Source organism: Marmota marmota, unplaced genomic scaffold (assembly GCF_001458135.2).
Source record: "Marmota marmota marmota unplaced genomic scaffold, marMar, whole genome shotgun sequence".
Taxonomy (NCBI): domain Eukaryota; kingdom Metazoa; phylum Chordata; class Mammalia; order Rodentia; family Sciuridae; genus Marmota; species Marmota marmota.
Genome location: NW_025999969.1, coordinates 5,404,170 through 5,426,135, shown reverse-complemented (window position 1 = coordinate 5,426,135; position 21,966 = coordinate 5,404,170). Strand labels below are relative to the sequence as shown.

The window sequence follows — 21,966 nt, the reverse complement described above, 5'->3', positions numbered from 1 at the left end:
TTTGGGGGTGGAGGGGCGGTAGGACAATAGACTTTGCTGGTGCACTTGAATACAGGGCTGAAGAGAAGAAAGGAATCAAATGTGATACCCAGAATCTTGACCTGAGCAACTTGGTGGAGAGTAATATCATTATGAGTTGAGGAAGCTTAGGAGGGCTAGAGTTTGGAGATGGTGAGATACTGGGATCCAGGATTTCAGTTAGATGTGCACCTGGGTCTGAACATGAAGAAAACATACAGATTAATAGCCCATATCTACACTTCAAATGTCCATAATAATAATAACCATAGAACCAGAAGTTAAGAATGACATTTATGAAGTTAACAACCTAAGCAAGAAAAGATGTAGAACACAGGGTAGAAATCAACAAATTCTGAAAATTCCTCTTGAACAAGGTGGTAGGCACTTGGGAAATGCAGAGGGGATCTAACTGGTAAACTGAGTGTTCATCCAAGTGTTTCAGAGTGTTGTTCAACACCAAATAACCAGTGAGCACCTCAACAAAAGCATGGACCCAGCTCCCCTAACTTAGCTCCTAAATTCCTTTCTACTACATAATGCTGCTGTTATGAGAAATACTAAATTTCTATATGTTATTTCTAACATATAGAAATTTAGTGTTAAAATTCTAATATTTAGAAAAAGATTCCTGCTTCTCACTTGGAAAAAATGCAGAGAAAGTATTGAATTAAATATTTTCAAATCACGTACTTAGGACACACACTCACTCTATTTCCTTCTTTCTTTCTTTCTACTTTTTTAAAGATGAGGGTCTGGTTTTGCCCAGTTTGGCTTTGAACACAGGATCCTCAGCCTCCTGAGTAGCTAGGATTATAGGCATGCCTCACTGTGCCCAGTAACTGCATTTCTTTATAGTTGAATGACCACATATAATTTATCATTCAAACCCATATTCTCTTAAAAAGAAAAAAGTTACTATTGTTAATAATGTTGGTACAGCAAGTATCTGAGGGCTTGGGGACAGGATGTGGAAGAAAGGGCAAAAAAACAGGCAGTTTCCATATCTTCAATCACATCTATAAGAGCTGAACTATTTCTATCTGTTTTATATATTTGAGTTCTGAGTAATTATATTTGTAAGGTACTTTTTTAAATGAAAATCACTGGACTAAGATTGCCTAAGAACTTCCAGCTTAGGTAGTCCATGATTTAATCCACAAATGTCTGTAGGACCTAGTATCCTATCCATTTTTTAAAATCAATCTTAAAAAAAGAAAGAAAGAAGAAAGAAAATAAGTACATAAAAACCAAACAAAATTTTCTTCTATTGCATTTCACTTATATCTCCATTCAAATAAATAAATCTAGTTTTCTAAACATAATCACAAGTATGGCTTTCTATACAACTAAATCAAGACTACTTTCAATGGCACTTAGAGGCAAGTCAGTTTTTACTCTGGTGGAGAATGTACTGTGTACTTTAGGATATTAAGCAGAATCTTTAGTGTCTACCCATCAGACACCAGTAGCACTTCTACTCCAACTGTGACAACCCAAAATATCTCCTGACATTGTCAATGTCCCCCAGGGGCAAAAATCATTTCCCCTTAAGAATCACTGAACTGAAGGACATATAGCATGATGGGACAGAAGTATTAGGATCAGACAGATCTGGTATTACTCTCACTATGGCACTGGCTAGTTATGTGACCTTGAGCAAGTTATCCAATCATCCTGAATTTTATAATTTTCTTTCTATAAAATAAAGATAATAATAGTATCAAATTTACAAGTTATCAAGATAAAATGAAATAAAGGATTTATGTATGAGCAGTGTGCGCATGTGTATATGCAGGTGTACCCACATCCTTACTTGTTGCAAGAAGGACTAGAGAAGTAAAAAAGATGAGGCTGAAGTTTGGAGTAAGATTGCAAAAGTCATAAAGAAAGGGCATCCCAATAATCAGTAAATATTAACTGTTATTTTCAGTAGTGACATCGTCATCAAAACATGATGGCTTTTAAGCCAACATGCAATTATCTCAACATTTTCATTGTAAATACCCTTTGGATCATTAGGGTGACTTTTCCTAAATCAATGTTTGTCAATTTGGATTATTGAATGTTCCCTCAGTCCTTATCATAAGCTTCATTTCATGAGAATCCTCTGTGGCTTCAGAATCTAAGTGCTGGAAAGAAAAAGTTGACAGTATTTCAAATTCAACGAAGTTGGCATTTCATTAGAGTCAGATGCACTTCATTTCCAGTCATTTCTGGGAGCCCTCTCCAAGCCGGCTTATAGAGAGACTTGTTTATAGAGAGACAAGAAGAGCTTTGAAGGAGAGGCAGACAAAAAAGCCAAGTCCCCAAGCTGGCTCTTGAACATTTCAAGCACCTGAATTCAATCTGTGTGACAGGAACGCTGTGTCATCTGATATGAATGCCACCAGCCACATACTTTCTTCTAAAAGCTTTTATACACCCACCTCTGGCTCCCTCCTTTATTCCAGTCTCAAAAACAGAGGGTCAAGTTTTAACAACTCCGTTACACAGGGGCTCTGCGTTGGGTAGAGTAAAGTAAATCAGCACCCTTGAGGGGAGGGAGTGAAATATTCTTGACTTTACAGCAATTATTTACCAGCTGAGTGCCTGGGCCTCTGGTGGCTTCAGGTGCTGTCTGCCAGCAGTTCACTGCCTAGAGTCTCAGTTTTCCTTATTACAACCATTACTTGCTTCCTGTTTACACTGGGCAAAGAGACCAGGTTTCTTGCCTGCAGGCCCACATTCCTCAGCCTGAGCAGGTTTTCCAAGCCTTCAGGCTACAGGTTTCAACCTCCCTATGTAGAGAGGGAAGCACACTGGCTTAAAGACCAAGCTTATCCAACACTGAATACTTGAAGTTGCATTGCTGATCAAAACATATACATCACAACTGTGGGTAAGTTCAGTTGTATAGAGAGAAATAAGAGGATAAGGCAGAAGTTTCTTCTTTAGGTAAGAGGTTTCCATGCATCCTAAATTCCATTCTTGTTTTATTCCACTTCCCCAACCCTCCTTTCTTCCTTTCTGAACATACACATACACCACACACACACACACACACACACACACACACACACACACACATCCATGTAATGCTGGTGGCATTACATGGATATATCATTCATAGTATATTGAACAAAAATACAGAGAGAGAGAGAGAGAGAGAGAGAGAGAGAGAGATATGCACTTCAAACTCCAGTTAAGCTGAATTAGTCATTAGCCAAGAACATTTCATATAGCTTTGTAATTTGTTTGCAGCTTTTACTCACGTTTCCTTTACTTAAAAGGTCTTTTCTCACCTTCTTTGATACTTAAAGCACTCATACTTTGAGTTTCACATCAAATGTCATCATACCTGTTAACTATTGGACTTATCTGTTCCCTCTTTTAGGCTCCCATAACCCCTTAAGAATCCCTCTATTAACAGTCCTAGCACATTAAATAATAGTTTGTTAATTACCTTTTTGCCTCCTCCCTTTATACCACAAGTGTCTGGAGGCAAAATCTACTTTACAGTCTTAGGATCCCAGGTACTAGCACATTGCTTATTAGATGGTACAAAATGCGAGATCAATGAATATAGAACTAAATTTGATTGCTAAAACATTGGCTTACTTTCACGATCTCCTTCACAAGAGGGATAAAAATGCTGGGAAAGAGTGGAAAGGGTTATTGTGCAGATAACTTTTGATTTGCTGTAAAGCATCCCTGATCCATTCACTATTATCCACCAGCTTTGGGTCCTATTCTTATTTCCAGAAGTACACTCCAATCCTAACAACGTGATAGTTAAAGGAACCTGACCAAGAAATGATTTAAAAAAAAAAAAAAGTGAAGATAAGACTACAAGTTGCAAATACAATGTGAATAAATCAACTGAGAGTAACTGAACCAGATTGCAATATACAATATTATATAATTGTATTAATAAATATGAATATTCACCCAGTCTCTCATCCCCTTGCACACACATACATGCACACCAAGAGAATCACACACACAGAGAGACAATTCCTTCAGGTTTATACCCATTTCCCTGAATAAAAGCAAAGTTTTTAGGTATGGATATAGAGCTATCATTGCATGACCTTAGCCAATGACAGTTAATTTCTTTGATTAAGTTTTTATTTATTTGTTTGTTTGTTTGTTTCTTGGTACTGGGGATTGAGCCCAGAGCCTCGAACATGTTAGACAAGTGCATTAGCACTGAGCTATATCCCCAGCCCTTAAGTGTCTTATTTTTAAAAAGAAGATTATTGTCCGAATCCCTATGTATGGGATTTTTGCTAATTTAATTACATGGATTCATACTATAATGAACAAAAATACAGTTACATTATCAGATTATTTTTATGTCTTATCCTAGTGAAATCCATGCCAAAAAACCTAGTATTTCACATTTTCACAATTGTTTTATATGAGATGCGTAACACCAAGTATGTATGCACAGATTGGAAAAGGCTGGTTAGGTGGGGAGATGAGCAAGACTGTCTGGAAAGGGGCCTTTTGACCACCATGTTAGCCAGATGTGGAAATGGAACAGTTAATGAGATGAGTAAAAGAATAATGTATTTTGATGTAGTATTATATAAACTCCATAGCAATGTTGTAGATCAATGTTAAGAGACTTAGATATAGTAGAAATTTGAACTTGAATGCATTTTTGTGCATTAGTGCTCATTCCTTCAGTACCTTCCTTCAGTACCAATCAGCTTCCACCCAAGGTTACATGCTGTGAAACTGATATCAACAGCTCAAGTTTCAGACACAAATTTCTAACTGCCTGACAATCAACTTCAGCTCACAGTCTATGGTGTCAAACTTAACATGTCCTAAACAAAACTAAACCCCTAACCCAACTCTTATTCTTGTTTTCCCAACTTGAATTAATGGAGTCACCATTTACTCAGGCCAGAAATTATATTTTCATTGACTTCTTCTCCATCATCTTTTATATCCTGTCAGTTACTTTTCATTAATTTTATCTGAATAATTTAAAATTTCCTCATCTTCTGTCCCTCCTACTATCCCCAACTTGATTTAGAATCTTATATCTGCTATCCAAATCATTATAATTGTAATGGAGGAATGTATAAAAATAAATTTCATCTAAAGTTAGTATCTCCTTATTTATGAATATTATATATCCCTTCATGTACCTCCACTTATCACTTGATCCAAACTTCTGTTTTAGTCAATTAATATTTATTTTAAAATCATTATGTTTTTTCTGCCTCCTCTGTTAAACAGTGTCTTGCACAAATGCAAGACTCTTATCTCATTTATGTTCATATCATTAGCAACATTAATAATGCCTGTACTTTGTAGGTGTTGGAAAATGTTTTTGAATAAAGAAATTCCAGGTGCTACAGAAAAAAAGACTCTCGGCATTAAGTTAGAACATTTTAAATATATTTTAGCAATATTACTCATTAGATTATAAAAAATTTGAATTTTTGACTGTGTATTACTCAAGCCCACATTATTTCCTCCCCTGTGCCACAAGAAGTTTGCTAAATTGAATTAAATTTCTGCAGAAATGTGATTTAGTGCTGCATTTCCTCCATATTCCTCTCTTATTTCCCTACTTGCTTCAAAAAGAAGTAGAAAAAGTAGTTTTTATAACACCCTGTTAAGTTCTTATGTGAAAATATTCACATAAAAGGGATTCTAGATCCCCCAAATTATCTTTCTTCTTATTTATTCTTTTGCAATAATGTAACTGAGTCTTAATCAAAGCCAACCTTGGAAAATATCCTAAACAAAAAAGAATACTGCAACATAAAAACCAACAATAAAAGAGAAACTAAGACTCAAAGAACAGGATCAAAGTACTCATCCTCTCACATCCCAGATGGAGATCATTTGTTTCCCTAGAGAGCTGGGACTTGGGGTGGCCCTTGAACAAGAAATGGCTTGGCAAAAGGAAGTACCAGATTTATGCCAGGAAGGGGGAAAAAAAAGACTTCAGATTAACAATTTAAAAGATAGAGCCTTAAAACACACACACACACACACACACACACATTTTACAGATCCACAATGTAATTTAATTGACAAAAAACCAACCAATAATTAATCAACTAGTCATCATGTGTGGATGTGCGTGCAACTTCAATTGCACACACATGTGCGTGTGTACACACGTACACACACACACACACACCCCTATTGTCCTTACTTCCATCCAGTATAAGATAATGTGAATATTGTTTCTCTCTTAGCATTTGCTGGTGGGAGGGCTAGGGCAAAACACAATGCTCCAGGATACTAACTACATTGATGGCTATTTGGGGAATAATTAGTCCATACTCCTTTCAATATCTTAATTTTCATTTTCTTTTTAAAAATACTTGATTGTATTTATATGTAGCAGAACAAAACAAAGCACTATCAGATATTATAATAAGAGAGTGAAATGTCTCTACAGTGTATAGAACTTATTCCTCAATCTTTTACCCTTAACTTCTTCCAGCTAAGGAAACTGACGCGATGATTACCTAAGGCACCAAGTATGAGGAATAAAAGAAGACATGGCCTCAGAAGTGGGGATTTTGTAATAATCAAGGCAGTTAGTATTTATTTTGACTTATAAAAGCATACAACTATGAATCCACAAATATACATTATTTAATGTTTAGAACCCAATTTGCTTGGAAGGAAGAAACATAAAGTTCTCTGCACCGTTAACAATGATAATAAGAAAAGAATAGGAGCTTAGGGAGGAACAGAAGATGAGAGATTGATGGAACAGGCATCAGAATATTGTTATTAGTAATGACTTTTCAAAACAGGGAGATTTTATTTTGCATCTGAAGTTAGTATATGAACTCCCACTCTATGTCCCTGATGCTCTCGGCACATCTACTCTTACATAAATACCTCTATGTGCTATGTTGTTCTTCATGGTTTTCATTTTGTTTTGTTGGCTTTGGTAGTTAAAGGGTCAGGCTAGGAGCTGATGTTGATGCTTTGGTTGAGGGATTGTGAAATAAGCGTATCACATGAACTGTGGCAACATGATCCATACACTGAAATAATTTAGTGCCTGTGATATTGTGGAGCCAGAGGTAAACCACGATACCACAACCTCTCAGGACTTCCGCATAAATCTTGAGAGAACCATTGACTTTTTCTGTGAGTAGGATGGATCTAAGCCAACTGTACCTCCATAATTAGGGGGAATGAAGGCCCTAACTAGCCTTTAATCACATACATTGTTCTGCAAACTCTTTTTAAAATGGGGGACTCGCTAATACAAAATTATTTATTTATGTGTGTGTGTGTGTGTGTATACACACTTGCTTGAATAATGCAAAAAATGTAATATATGTCATCCAACCACAGAAGAAATTTACATGCAGATTGCCAATTTTTAAATTTATATCAAATAAGTTTAATATTCTGAAGTGAATATAAAGGTAAATGTGAAAAGGACAGAAAAAATAAGAATTTCTAGGCCCACAAGCATAGGAATATATATGTTTGATTTATTGAAAATAAATCGTTTGGTCTTTTCACTGAATTTTCAGCTCCATCTGTTATTTCTGATTACTTAGTGTCCCAGCACTTAAAATACCTGAGGAAAATAAGAGAAGTATAAGGGACTGTTCCTGCTACTGATGAATTTTTTAAAAATCATAATTGCTTTATACTTTATGGAACATCGATAACACAAATTACCCCCAACTAAACTTACAATGGTCCAGTGATATTGAGTGATAGAGAAGTATTTATCATATCCATTTTGGAGAGGAGGCTACCAAACTCCTAAGAGATAAGTGATTTAGTTAAATATGACCAGAGAACCAACTCTGACTAACCACACTTTACATTAGTCCAGACTTCTTCCCAGAATAAAATAATTAAGATTTGGTTATATAGAGAAAGCTGTATGGTTCCTGCTGACAATAAATGCAATCATTTTGCAATTTTTAAATGATGTTACACTAAACGAAATTAGCAAGGGGGAAGTACCAAGTATGTTAATATAATATGTTTACATAAGTAAAATAGCTGTGCTATAGATATACAGCTGTTCTATAAATCTATTAAAGGTTTTGTTTCTATAGTCCCAAGTTTGTATCCTATCTTTTTTCTTCTGGTGAAGAATAAAAAAATGGTACATATCATAGAAACACATTGCTTTGCCAACAACACAACTAATCTAAGAGTGATGGCCCAGCTGCTGCCTACCTTGCAAATTTCGAGGAACTTCTCACTGGTGTATTTCATAGGGTGTTCAGTGAAGGTAACATAAGGAACTTCAGTGGACCATGGGTTCCAGCGGGACAATAGGGACTGCTCCTCTGGACTCCCCCAGCAGATCCTAAGACCCTCTCCAGGTCTCCTAAAAGAAAGAGTTTTCCATTAGGTTAGTCATTTCTATCAGATTAAAACAACCAAATACAAGTTTGGGAAGGCAAAGTAATATTTCACTTGGCTTTTCTACTGCTGCTGAGATTAGTGGCTTACCTCCCATCTAGTTCAATTATTCTAAGTAATTTAGAAGGTAAGAAGAAAAGAATAAAATTATTTTCAAACATGGTGAGTTTGTTGTTGAGAATTCAACATGAAAATGGAAGTCTGATGCTCATGACAGTGACCAGAGCTGGAAGTATGGGTGTTAAACTCACACTAACATTCTGATAGCAAGAATTAAGAAGGAGAGAGAGAAAGGGTATCAAGTAAATGGGACGGGGACAAGAACAGTCAAGGTGATTTTACAACAATGGTGGTTTCCTTAAAGCAGTAAACATAATTAAAAAGTGGGAAAGACATGGGACTTCCCAGTTGGTAGGACATAAGGGATGAGCAGTTGAAAATGCCCAGTTTCTCAATTCAGTGGTTTCAGCTTCTGTTTCTCCTGGCCCTCCATTTTCTGCACACATTCCATCCAGTGAAACTGTGGCAAAGGACATGTTAATGTTTGTAGGGAGATCGTGCCTGCCCCTCTCAGTAAATTCACAGTCCTGGTCAATAGTATGTGGGAAGAAGCCACTGTCTGGCATAGACTAGTTCTGGTCATTGGATAAATCCAAGTGCAGACCAAGAGAAAGTCAGCTTTGGAACAGTAAAATCATGGCAGAAGAGTGTGCCCATGTTGGTTAACAAAATTGTCATTTCTATGGCCTGTTCTTTTGAATGTGCCCATAAGAATTTAATGGTTGTGGGTTTAAACATCTCTGAATGCAAAGAAATGCCTGGAGGTTAAGCCAAGCTCAGGTGCCTTGCATTCAACCAGCTTCAACTAAGTTGCCTATAACTCTAAGCAGCCCCATGAAACATTACAGAGGTCTGGTTTCTTCTAGAAATTAAAGCCTTTGGGATTTCTAGATGAAAACCTGGAGCTTAATTGTTATGCCTTCACAAAGCTGTCACTTCCTGTATTAAGGAAGGATTCCTTTGGGAATGCTTTTGTAGTTTCTGAATGTTTATCCCTGTAGAGGTGCGCACAAACACAACCTCACACAAATGCCTCTCACCTCAGCCTCCCCAGGTGGTGGATCCCTGAGCTGCTTCCTACAAAAGGAAAGAAAGAAAAGAGCCCAGCACAATCTATCGCCCAGTTCTCACAGTTTTGGTAATTGAATTTGAAAACCAACATGTATCGTTTTATGTAGTTAACATTTTGCCAAAGAAGGAAAAAAAAATAAGAAAAAGGAAAAAAAGCAGAAAGTATTGTGCATGCCTCTAAAGTTCCCTTTCTAAGCCCTCACCTTCTCAGAGACTGTACTGGCATTTATCATTTCCCCCAGCCTGGCACTTTCCTTCACTCTTTTCTTTTCCTGGCTTGGCAATAAACACTGACCTCCATGAATATTCTTTTTTTCTTTTTTGGGTACCAGAGATTGAACTCAGGGGCACTCAACCACTGAGCCACATCCCCAGCCCTATTTTGTATTTTATTTAGAGACAGGGTCTCACTGAGTTGCTTTGTGCCTCACCATTGCGGAGGGAGGCTGGCTTTGAACTCTTGATCCTCCTGTCTCAGCCCACCTCCACCCGCCTACCCCCCAACCTCCCACCCCTGGAGCTGCTGGGATTACAGGCAGGCACCACCCCCTCCTGGCCCTTCATGAATATTCTAATCATGCTGGTTAATGGAACTTTCTGGCTTGAGTCCATTAAAACAACTTGCACAATGGAATTATTTACTGCTTCATATGTCAATTTATGTATTGGGTGCAATTTTTCTTTTATCCAAAGGGGATGAAAACCTGCCAAGATAGCTTCTCTAATAAGTACCCATGATTTTCCTTTACCTTAGGGAAACACTAAATGAAGTTTGAGCTTTGGTTACTTCTGAATAACCAATCAATTTGACCATGGCAGTGATCTTTTTCAGAGATGTAGTGTACTCTTAAATGTAGAAGTTCAAGTAAACTTCTTTCCTAAGCGCCAGAGGAAAAAGTTGAAAAGATAAACCTAAAACTAAGTATTCTCTCCAAATGCAAAATGTATGGGGCATACCTAGCCTTATAGTATCAGAGGCATATTTAAAGCCTATTATCATCTTCTCTCCTGTCACATGACCTACGGGAATTATGGAGACTAGAGATGTTTTTTTATGACCAGAAATGCTTCATGAAATAGTAACTTTGTGTTTACATGATATGTCATGTGAGCTAGTAAAATGAAGTTAAAAAGTGCAATGAGCAGGATCTATAATAGTTCTGTGTTACAATCCTGGTTTTGAAATTCCATGTGATCATGGGTAAATCACATTTCCCTTTCTGACTTTGAATTTAAATCACTTCTTTTTCTGAAACTTTGGAACCTATTTTCTTATATGGAGAAGTAATATGGCTGCCAGTTCTCTTCTTTAGAGAGTCTTTAGAATGTCACTTTCCATGACCTCAGTAACTGTGTAAGTGATGTCAATAGCTATAGTTACGATGCTACCAGCATTCACCTAGCCAAGGACATATAGCATCCAGAAGGGGCCTCTGGGTCATGGTCTTTTTAGTTTAGAGAAATAAACCCTCCATAGCAGAATAGTCCTGTACTGCAGAAGTCACACTGAGTATTGTCATATCACTCCTAGGGAATTTTAAGACTTACCACAATATTTTATAAACACATAAAGGCATTAATCAACCATGAACAGCAGGGATGGGATAACAGTTTAAGGTTTGTAAACTAAAAGGTCACAGCTAGAAGGGCTCTTGGAATTCATAGCTCCATGCCTTCTCTCTGAAGATGGGAAAACTGAGACTCAGTTCCAGGACTTTCCCAAAGCATCATGACAGAAAAGGGATGAGCAGAAGAGAGCCCTGGTCTCCTGAGGCAAGGTTCAGTGCTCCTGACATCATTCTGGGACACACAAAGTACATTCAGAGTTAAGATCATGCTACTACACAAAACCACCTTCTTTCCAGTAGACAAAAGTTAAAATTAAAAAGGAGCCTGCCATTGTCTATGGGCAAAAACCTTGTCTAGGGATCCTAGCTAGATATCAGAAAGTCTTTGTCTCAAGCCATAGATTTCTATAGACACTCAATATTTAACAATTATGAGATTATAGGAAAATAAGGTAGGACTGGCAGTGAAGGGGAGAATAACAAACAATTTCTGCCATGATTGTAAGAAGAGCGGGCCTTTCTCACTGACCTGCGACAAGGGGTTAATTGAAGTGGGGGTACAGTCCCAAGACAGGAATGCCAACACCCAATTATTAAGCAATGAAAGAAGGTGCACTCTTCCTAAAATCTTACTATGGGAGTCAACTGGGTTTTCCACCAGCTCTATATCTTTGGGCATTTTTATACCACCTTTCTGATCTTTATGTAACAACAATTTTGGAACAAGAAGATGATAAATGATAAAAATGTCATATCTACAGGGCACTATCCAACTAACAAGTATTAAATGCTCACTGTGTACTTAAGTATCTACTATGAACTATTTAAAAATTTGCATTTTTAAATTTTATTTCACCCAGACCACAATTTTCTTGAGCAAAATTGGAAGACATAAAATAAGAAAGAAATAAGATAAAAAGGAAATAAGATAAAGAATATGACAAGACTTAATCAGATCATCAAATGAAGAACTGCTAGTGAAACAGAATAAAAAGGGGGAAAAGGAAACACCACAACCACCCAACACTGCTAAAGTCAGAAGAGTGCATCTAGTGTATAGCACAGAGGGAGTATTGAGGTGTTTTATGTTGAACAGAGCTATTGACCCTGCTGCTTCCATCTAACTCTGGGTCCCAGGATATTTCTTTTGTGTTCAACCTCTGTTTCCCAGTAACATTTTGATGTATATGATTTCCTAAACTTAAATCGTTCTGATTGACTCTCATTTGGATAAAAGCCAGACCTGCAGTTGCCTTCTTCAGAGCAGATGAATATGGTTTCTTAAATAGCTTTCTAATGGGCTAAAAATAATTTTCAAACTATCCCAGAAGAGGATCCCTAAAACATTCCCCAATTCTCTGTCTTCAGTCCACCCTTTACACAGAACATTCTGTGTTCATGGAATTATTGTGGGTAGAAAAATGAAGAGGCTCAGCATCTAAATCATAGAAGCCATAATCCTATGGCTATCATTTCCTTCCAAGACTCAAAACAGGTAGAGATAGGAACCTGCCAACCTCATTACAGAAGTAAAAGATCACCCCTTACAGTCTAGTTTTATTTCCACCACTTTGTATCCTCAAGGGAGCCAGCTGTATCTGGCCTGCATTCCCATACTGGTGGAAGTAAGGAGGGCAATGCAGTCTTCATTTCTGGTAAACTTCAATGCTGGAAAGAGACAGAGGTAGGAGGACCATCCATAAAGACTTGGTAGAAAAGGCTTGTAATAATCAGAGATTATTAGAATCCTAGACTGAGTTGGAAGTTCCCTCAGAGGCCAGTTTCCAATTCTTCTATGTTCATATATACACACTCCAAGGGCAGAGTTTTCAAAGATCACAGCTCTTCCTTAAATCGTGCTAATTACATGTTCCTCTCAGTGACTCAGACTCAGAATTCTAAAGCACAACTGTTGGTGGGGTAGAAGGCCTAAGCCAAAAAAAAACTTCGTCCCAGCAAACCTGTAGTAGGTTTGTCTTCCACACCAAAAACACAACGGCATACTGAGAACCTGAGGTTTACACCAAAGGGACGAGTCACCCAAGTGGCAAAGGACCCAAGCATGAAGAATAAATGTGGTTGAACACCACAAAAAGTAGCTCCAAGTTGAATGGAGGGAAAAGTTTGTTCAATAGCAAGCTTTGTTATACAAGAAATTATTTCTGTCAGGAAGGACTCCTCTCCTTGGAGTCATTTTTAGCTGACCTAGAAAATATGCCAGCCAGTTACCAGTCCGGGTTAATTTGCTCATTCCTTGCATTCTTCTTCCTTGAGAGAGAAGCCAGGAATCCATTTGAGTAGGATGACATAGCCAGCCAGCTTTTTCCTTTGACTCCCCACTCTTCTTCTATCCTGGCCTTCAAAGATTCTCTGCTAGGCCATTAAACTACCAGATAGCAGAACAGAATGAGGAGGCCTTGCTCCCCAGAATGAGAAATGGCAGTTTCCATTATTACCTCCGTCAGCGGCCTCTCCTTTCTACTCATCTCAAATCTCAAAGCTGCACCACAGAATTAAAAACATAGCTGGAGGCACCAAACTGAGATTTATGAGGAAGCACAGACATTAACTCTTACTCTAAACGCAGGGCGTGTGCTTGTAAGTCTGGGTGAGCAAACAGAGGGAGGCCTTCGGGTGGGGAGGAGGAGGGTGGGCCAGGAGGGGAGAGCAGTTTAGTGCAGCAGGAGGTATTTTCTTAAGGTCTCCTTTTTCCCTACCTCACAGCCTGTATTGTTGAAAGGTGAGTCTTCAGGGCCCCCTGAAATGTTAGTCCCTTGCTTGTTTAATCTGGACAAAAGCTGGGACAGAGTTGGCACCCTGGAGGGTATTCAGTGCTCCTTGGCTCATTGAATGACCTCAGAGGAAATATTTTCCATGACAAGAACCCAAAAGACGCTGGCACAGAGTCAGACAATAAGATTTGCAGAATGTGTTTACATTCTCTCAGTGTCCCCAGGCGGTTCCAAACCTATGGGCAGGTGCTGCCTTTATCTACTCTCTTTGCTCACCTGGCTCCCTCCCAGAAGTTTCCAGAGCCTTGGGCTCTTGAGATTAACCATTTACTGGCACAGGTAACCAAGAAATTCTGTGGGTTATATTACTTGAGGAGGAAGTAAGTGACAAAGCAAAATGGATCAGCAGTGTCCACAGGAGAGATTTCAGGGCACACTGGTGTTTTGCTAAAAACCATCAGTGGGAGTTCAAAGGCTGGGTCTGCACTAACTTGCTGTGTGATTTGAACCCTTTATTTCTCTCCAGGAGTCTGTGAAATTAGGTAGGTGAAACCAGAGCATCTCTAAGTTCCTTTTTCTGACCCCAGTAAATCTGTGCAGACAGATCAGAATAATTTCTAGGATAATCTGTGTTAGACCAGTTAAACAAAAACCCAAGTACAACTTAATGAATATGAGAAATCTTCAGAGGGCTATTGAGCAGAAGAAATAATCTTAAGCTACTGGGGGGAAAAGTCCTAAAGGGGTTAAATCAAAAGCAGATGTCAGAGAAAATGAGGGTGAATGCTTACAAAAAGGGCAGTGACTAAATAAGGGCTATCTACCAGGAACAAAGTCCTCAACAGAAATGTTTATCTGCTTGGGAAACTTGAGATGAGCTTGTCCTAGAGGTAGGTCATCTTCATAGCTGAGGGAAAGAAGGAGGCCCACACCAAAGTTTAAACCCAAGATTTCGGGGTTCACAGTAGTAGGATGCATATATGAATTTGACTTCCATATTCCACATTTTTTGAATGTTACATGTTATGATAGTAAGATCTTTAGTTTGGCAGTCAATATAAACTGGTCTAATCCTAGCACATATCCTAACTTAGAGTAAACTCTATAGTACTTGTATTTAACTATAATAACTTTATTTTGACTTAGACCTAGGTACATTTCTGGATCCCATTTGCCTTTTTATAAAATAGTGGAAGCAACGGATTAGATAGTCTCTACAGGACACTGTAACTCAACAAAAATCTAATATTTAATAATTCAAATCTGTCAGGTCACAAGATTGGTAATCTTTGGGTTTCACTTGAAAGAACACCCAGAAGTTTGTTTGTTCCCAGCCCAGAGCTGGAATGAATGGATTATTTGAAAGGACATCATTCTAAAATTTATATAATTATTTCCTTAAATAGATTATACAAAAAATAGCTAGTTTTTTATTACATAATAAAAGCCATTACAAACCTCAGACATTCAGACCTAGAAAAAATTTATTATTCAGCATTTATGTTGTATGTTCTTGACCCCTTAATTTCATCAATACAGAGACTAAAACCTAGAGAGTTATCTTGGTCACTATTTAATACCTTTATAATATCTTCCTGTGCTCCAGTGGTTCTTTCTATAAAAGAAAGAACTGTTACATATGATGATTTGCTTGACACTCTAAAAGATCCTTGACTGCCAAGCTAATAACCTTATATGTCAGCTATCTCTTCGACATCAGGTTGCTATTTCTTGCTGCTATCAACATTCCTGACTCCAGGTGCTCTTCTTCTAATTTCTGTTTTCTACACTTCTGTTGACAGGGAACCTGGGAATGCATTATTATTAGGGTCATGGTAAGATAATTTAAAATATCCTCTTTTCAGCTCATCTTCTAGGGAAATGCATCCATTTTCTAGGAAAATATTGGATTTCTCTGATGTAATTTAAATGGAAAGCAAATTCAATGAAGTTTATGATAACTTTTGGACTAAGGGGAAAAAAAAAAAAAACAAAACTCCATACCCTTTTACTCAAGCACCTAAATGGCCCATCCAGTTAGCATGCTTGTCAGAATGAAACAAAAATGATAACCTTCTTTCCACTTGACATGAAATTTTGTCATTATTAGAGCTATACTCCTCAGGCACTGGCATTGTTGGATTCCATACAAAGTGTGGGTGTAACTCCTACAATATTTCATAGTTACTGCAAATGGCAACATTTTAAGCAAGTCTTTGAGAACATTTCTCCATAAAACTCAGAGAAATTGCTTTGGAATATAATGTGATGAGAACTTGGAAACAGGAACAACCTCTGATCATTGACTCTGTGATACAGTCTTCATTCATTTAACGTGTTTTCTGGTCTTCTGCTTTGTGCCAACTATCCTGAAAGAATCTTGAAAGATAATAAGTCTTCAAGAAGTTCAGAACAGGCTCTATAAAATAGATGTTCTCTTCTGGGGGTTGATGGATAGGAAGAATTGGATAATTGAAAAAAAAGGTGATTGAAAACATAGCAGGAAGTAAAATGAGGACATAGGAAGTAATGAGAACAAAGATCCATATAAGAAGAATTTTATACAATTATGTGCTATGATTTGTATTTGTATTTTTATGATGATCATATTGACTTCCAGCTGGACTGCTTTTGAACAAGCAGGGTAGAGGGAGACAGTTCAGAAAAAGGCTATACGGAATGGTGGAGGCTGGGGCAGAGGGTTATCGAACATGTCAGTGAGGGGTCTAGAGCAACTTGATCCTAACAGAGACACTGGTGAAGAGCCACTGGGGAATAAGTGTGGAGTGGTTTAATTAGAAATTTGTCTGACTACCAGACTCAAAACTACAGAATGGAGAGGCACTTGGCACAGAGGTGAGTGGCACACAAGGCTACGCCATGTGCCTTACCTGGATGCAAAGTCAAGAGTGGAGTGAATCTTGCTAGCTGTTAGCTTCCTGATGCATACCATTGTGGAAGTGAAAATGTAAATCAGACAATTTTTAAAAGGAGAGAGAGAAAAAATCAGAGCTTGAGTGGTAGTTGTGGTCATGGGAGGAACAGAAAACATTAAGTGTAAACTTCGTCTTTAACAGATTTGGTGTGGTGGCTCAGTGAAGTAAATTAGTGGGTTTCCAAATCTGACCTTTCTCAAAAATATACTATGAGGGCTTAATATAATTAAAAATGTAAAGTTTTCTAACAGCACCTTGTAAATGGTAGATATTCAATATTTGCGAGTTAGACTATGACTTACAGCACACAAAATATTTCATCACCCATTATTGTATTATACTTTATAAAATTATTACCTGAAAAATCAGAAAAGATGTGTAAAATGTGTAAAGACACAGAGCTAGTGAAGGTTGAGATGTACACCTAGATATATCTGATTTGAAGGTAAAACTCCTACCTAGCCTCCTACTCCTGAGTCCTGAGGTTGATTTGCAAGGTGTGACTAAGTGCTCGGGAGAACTGAGGGTTGGTTAACAAAAGGGATATTTAGTGGCTTTGCTGGCAGAGGTTGCCTCCTCTCAACAATGCTCAGAGTACAGGTCTGGATTAGGACTGTTTTTGCAGTGATGGAAGAGAAAGGTCAGATGCAAAGACACAGAACTTATCTCATCCAGCTCCAGTTCTTCTTCTTAAAAACAGCAGAGCAAATCTGGCAACATCAAAAGTAAAATCTGAAGAAGCACAGCATTAAAGCTGCCTCCCTTATGGTTCATTACCTTGGCACTGAACCTGAGGAGGAATCATATAAAAAGATTGAAATAAACATACTAGAAAATTAGCACTATTGAGACGACAATGGGATTTTTTTCTTTTTCCTTTTTCTTTTTTTATTTATTTTTGTTTCTTACATATATGACAATAGTGGGACTTTTTTTCTTTTAAAAATCTTTTGTAAGGGGCAGGTATTGTTTTCACATGGAAATAAGTGTCTGCATACTTAAGATACAAGAGATGAACATAAGAGCAAAGGCCAATAAGGGCCAATCAATATAATAAGAGCTCTACATTCATCTCTAGTTTTTACCATAAACTTATAAGGTAGATTTAGAATCTTTATTTTACAGATGAGGAAACTGAGGTCCAAAGCCATCAAGCAGAAACTGGCAGACGTGGCACTAGAATTTTGGCTTCTCTGATTCCGCATCTCCTAATAATGTATCCTATGGCTGTACAAGACAATGAAGAAAAGAAGAATCTGTACTATACAGTCGTTCATTCCCTCATGAAAAGTTGGTGGGTGGGGAGCTCCCGTTTTCATTTGCCATCTCTCTCCACCTGAACCAATCTACCCTCTGCCTTTTTCCACAGAACCAATTCAACCAACTCAGAGGCTTCCAGTTGCATATAAGATTTAGGAACATTTGGTCAGCCTAATTTTTAAGACCTTTTCAGTACAGTTCTACCACACATTCCCAATATCCAACAACACCTCAGAAATCTAACCAAACAATCCAACTTGCTGTCTTACAACCTGTATTACAACTCATGTGAAAATTTCATTCAATTATGCTGTCTACCTGTTCTATCACCAAATAAACTATGAACTATTTAGGAATAGAGTCTGTGTCAGAATCATGCCCATTGTCCCCACAACCATCCATCTTGTAACATGTGCTCAAAATAGCTTTGAAATGAGTAGAACCATGCTTTTCACTCTTAAAACAAAAACCAAAAACAGTGCTCCTTCCTCAGACCAGAGTAATCTGGTTGATGCTGCTTTTGTCTTTCATTAGTTTGTATTTGTGAATTTCATGTTTTAAAAGGGGCTTGTAAGATGTTTTCTGTTTGTTTAAGGAGGATGGGAGAAAGCCATCATCAAGGGTGCTGTGTACATAAAGTGAGTTTGTAGAGATACACCCAGGACAGAAGAGGCTGTACCTTTACAGAACAAGCAGTCTATGTCCCTGCTTTGAGTGCATTTTGCCACCATTTCTATCACGCCATGTCTGTACTGAATTCTGTGCCAAGAATTTTCCAGGTGGAGAGGGGAGAGGACAACTCTTGCAAGGTTTACAGAAAAATGCCACATAATAAAGGAAATATTTTGAGGCAACTCCCTCTATTATAAATTGGGACATTTGGTGAATCACATGGGTTTGTGTAAGTCTTCAGCTCCCCTCTTAAAAGGAAGTTACTTTTAAGCACCCCAAATATCCAAGTTTCAACATGTACAGAGTATCTAGGTGTTTTTGCTTGTTGCTATTTGTCTGTTCTGAGAGAAACATTTTTCTGAATTTTTCATCTTTTCCATTTCCTCTCAAGGGATATTGAGAGTAGATGGTCTAGAATACATAAAGGGGTAACTGGAGAGACAGGGTGCTGCAGGCTTCTGGTCCAACTCTGCATAACCCTGGAGAAAGGGCTGGGGCTTCTTAGGACTGGATAAGGTGCAGAGGGCTCTCTGGCTGACCAATCAGGAACCCAGGTCTCTCCTCACAGGTCCCTGTGGGTCATGCTCCTGAGACTGAGAACATTTTTGCTTTTTCTACTTTGGAGGAATTTGAAATGGAACAAGTTTCAAGAAATTACATGTAACATGCCTATTTATTTTTCCTTTTCAGTTTGTTCATGGTATTTCACACAATGAGCTATGTGGACAAAGCAAAAATGCCCATCTCTAACTTTCACACACAGATGTAGTCTACAATTAACATTTTCCCACTTGGTCATGGTCAAGAAAAGCCACATGCTCAGCTATTCTAATTGTTTAGCATAAATTGATGTCCAATGGCCTCCTCTATCCCTGACCAGAATGGTTACGTCCACCTACGCCAGGTGAAACTCCGGCGACAAAGAAATCTGTTAATTAGGATGTAGTTTGGTGTAATAAAAGAAGTCATAGAGTTTAGAAGATGCAGATTTGAATTAAGTGCCAGTACTTACATTAATACATGACCTAGGAGATCCCACCCTAGTCCTGTTTTCTCATCTGCCTGTTTATAGTCCCATGTAGGACCATGTAAAATGTCTGGTACCTCTCTTCATGAGGTTAAAGTACTCCCTTAGCAAAACTTGGAAAGGTAAATGAGAAAAAAAAAAGGAATTTCATAATTTTTTTCTTGTTCTCCTGCTAGCTTTGTTCTAAAACCCATCAATTCAGAAACCTGTGGGGTGAAGAGGAAGAAAAATGGCAAGAAATACTAAGCTCTGTACAAAATCAATGAATTCGAGACATATCTTGAAGTAGAAATAATTCACCTACATTTCACTGTGTATATTTGCTTTGAGTAAATGAACAAAGTTTTACTCAAGGCTTTCCACTTATCTTCACATTGCTGTGGCATTGCTTTGCATACATACAGGCTTGTATGAATGATTTTGTTATTATTTAACCATTGACCACAGACTTTGCATTTCCGCCCAGGTTCAGTACAACAGTACAGATGGAGAGCTGGGATTCTCCCTTTGTTCCCCTAACTCTAGCATCTGTCCCTCCTTGTGTCAGGTTTTACATGCATGGGTAAAAAACAATCAGTCCATGTTTCCACATTCCATCTACAAGTTCATTACCCAAATGATCAACTCTTGGTCACACCTCAGGCCCAAGTATTTGTCCTTTGGCAGCAAGATATTTTCTTGGAAGGACAGAACCATTGAAGAGCCCACACAAGCCTTAAAAGCAGATGTACAGCCATTTGGACAGGGAATTTTAGGTATCAGGCAAATAGAACATGGTCTAAAAAAATACATGGTAAATTTCAGGGTGAATCTGAATTATTCTCCAATAATAATAAGACCTTATTGAAACACAGATTCTGATTCAGTCGTTTGAGAGTGGGGCCTGATGTTCTGGACTCTATCCTTCTGAATTCCTGGGTAATGCTGATGCCACTGGATCTAGGAACAAGTTTCTGAGAGACAGAGCACGGACACAAGGTCATCCAATCCCTTTGAATCTGAGAGCTCCTCATGTTATGGGCATGCACACAGCTAGACAAGAATCAAAAGGCTGCATAAGGTATGGGCCCACAGTAGGGTTTGGATTAAACAGTGGATTACACCATGGTTTTTACCTGATGGTGAGTCAGGAGTCTAAGCAGAAGAGGATACTAACAGTCAACTGTTTTTCAAGGCAAAATCCAAAAGCTACAATTCACATTTTCTTACCATAACAGAATTATCACACATAAAAGTTCTGAAACAAATTAGTTTGCATTAAGAAAACAGACATTACAAAATTACATGTGAAGATTATTCAAAGGTTTATAGTGATAAAACTTTTTGGAGGAATTTCTCTCTGCCTTTCTCTCTCTATATATGTGTATGTATATGTATGCATGTATGTGTACATATATAAACACATGCATATATATATATATATATATATATATATATATATATAATTTATTTATTTATATAATTTTAAAAGCAACAACTGCAATGAACACCTAGTTTCTTCAACCATTCCTCAATTGACAAGGTCAAAATTCCTTTGCCAGCCATGTTCCCTCTTCTGAACATCTTCTAGTTTTCCAGCTGTATGGCTAAGCAAGGAAAACTACTCCAACAGTTATCCCCATACTGTGTGATAGGCCATAACAACTCCTTCTTCCTCCTGGAGGGGCACACCTGCTAACTTAGCCAACAAGCTGCCAACAACATAATCTGTGCTGGTGACATACCATGCTGCCCTCTTGCCTAGAGTTCACCATCAAATACAGCTTCTATTTCTGGTTATTTTTATAATTATCAGTAGGATTTATTACAGCAAAGGATTGAGTATACAAACGGAAAGAAACTTTTCTAAGTCTTTGTCACACCTACCACTGCTAAACTCCATCGTGAAGGGTTGAGTTTTCAAAGTGACTTTGGGAGAAATTAGGCATGGAAAATATAGCTCACAGTTAAATTCCACCTTTGGCATCTGATCTTTCATAAAGAAGCTTTTGATCAGAAACTATAAGGCAGAACAAACAAACCCTCTTGATGACTTATTTAGGCTAAATGCTTAAGGCAAAAGCAAAAGAACTGAATGTGGGATGTCTTGGTAAGACAGGCATTGAGTTTCCTGCTCATCATAAAATGTACTACCATCATAGAAATTGTCCCTAAATTAAAGCAGGTAGATTCTCAAAAAATGTTAAAAAAAAAAAAATCTATACTGGTCAAAGCTTAAAAACATCTTACGTGTTCAAAAAAAAAAAAAAAAG

The 21,966-nt window shown here is 37.8% G+C and overlaps 1 protein-coding gene across 1 annotated transcript in view; it reads right to left on the bottom strand.

Annotated features, from left to right (window-relative positions):
• Positions 1 to 21,966, bottom strand: part of Tprg1 (tumor protein p63 regulated 1) — a 130,734-nt gene that overhangs the window by 5,517 nt on the left and 103,251 nt on the right. Inside the window, exon 5 of the mRNA XM_015499987.2 lies at positions 8,200 to 8,353. Coding sequence (XP_015355473.1) covers positions 8,200 to 8,353 — 154 coding nt within the window. The remainder of the gene's footprint in view (positions 1 to 8,199; positions 8,354 to 21,966) is intronic.